The 751-nt window shown below is 56.6% G+C and overlaps 1 protein-coding gene across 1 annotated transcript in view; it reads left to right on the top strand.

The window, feature by feature from the left end:
* The window catches only part of VDBG_04583 (PCI domain-containing protein), a gene marked incomplete at both ends in the record, with an annotated part of 1,359 nt that extends 1,102 nt beyond the window's left edge, over positions 1-257 (top strand). Inside the window, one exon of the mRNA XM_003004931.1 lies at positions 17-257. Coding sequence (XP_003004977.1) covers positions 17-257 — 241 coding nt within the window. The remainder of the gene's footprint in view (positions 1-16) is intronic.
* Between the last annotated feature and the right edge of the window lie 494 nt (positions 258-751).

Genomic DNA, 751 nt, shown 5'->3' with positions numbered 1-751 from the left:
TAAAAACACAAAAAAGCACAAAGGGGCTCAACGAGGTACTTCGCAAGGAGGAGGCCAACGCCAAGGCTCAGAAGGAGCGCGAGGTGCAGGAGCTCGAGCGCAAGCTCCAGGGCGCCGGCCTCGAGGGCGGCAGCGGCGGTGGCGCCGGTGGACGGCAGCGCGGCGGCAACCAGGGTCGCCGGGACAACAGGGAGCGTGAGCCCAGAGAGCCCAAGGAGCCCCGGGAACCGAAGCTGAGGACGGACGACGACGACTGAAATGGGAGACTCGGATCAGGGAAAACATGACTAGGAAGGGGAGAAGAAGCCGTTTGTGTGATAATTACAGGACGGGGAAAGAAAGGGCGGGGGGTTAGGTTTTCCGGGGCCCGCGTGGTTACTAGAAAACCCCGCGAGGCGTGGCTCGGACATGATGACTGCATGGCGGGTCATGACTGGCTTTACAGGGAATCCAATGAATCGGCGTACCATGTTTACTTGTGAGGGTTATGCTGGTGAAAACAGAAATGTCTACATGTGTTTCAAGTCTGACGTGAGGCTTCCCATGGCCGTCCGGATCATCTGGCTTTAGCAGGTTGCAAGTGCGACGGCGAGAGTATGTGTTGAAAGCATGATTATAAATGTATGAAAAGGCTTGGCCACTCAGGCCTGTCGAGTGTTAATACACGTACAAAGGAGAGTACGCCCAAAGGAGGCGGCGTATTTTTTTTCTTGGTCTTTGTTTCCTTTCCCCGCGTGGCCTCGATGGGCCG

Source organism: Verticillium alfalfae, genomic scaffold (assembly GCF_000150825.1).
Source record: "Verticillium alfalfae VaMs.102 supercont1.5 genomic scaffold, whole genome shotgun sequence".
Taxonomy (NCBI): Eukaryota; Fungi; Ascomycota; class Sordariomycetes; order Glomerellales; family Plectosphaerellaceae; genus Verticillium; species Verticillium alfalfae.
Note: the sequence above shows the minus strand (reverse complement) of the source record. Positions and strands in the feature narration are given on the sequence as shown.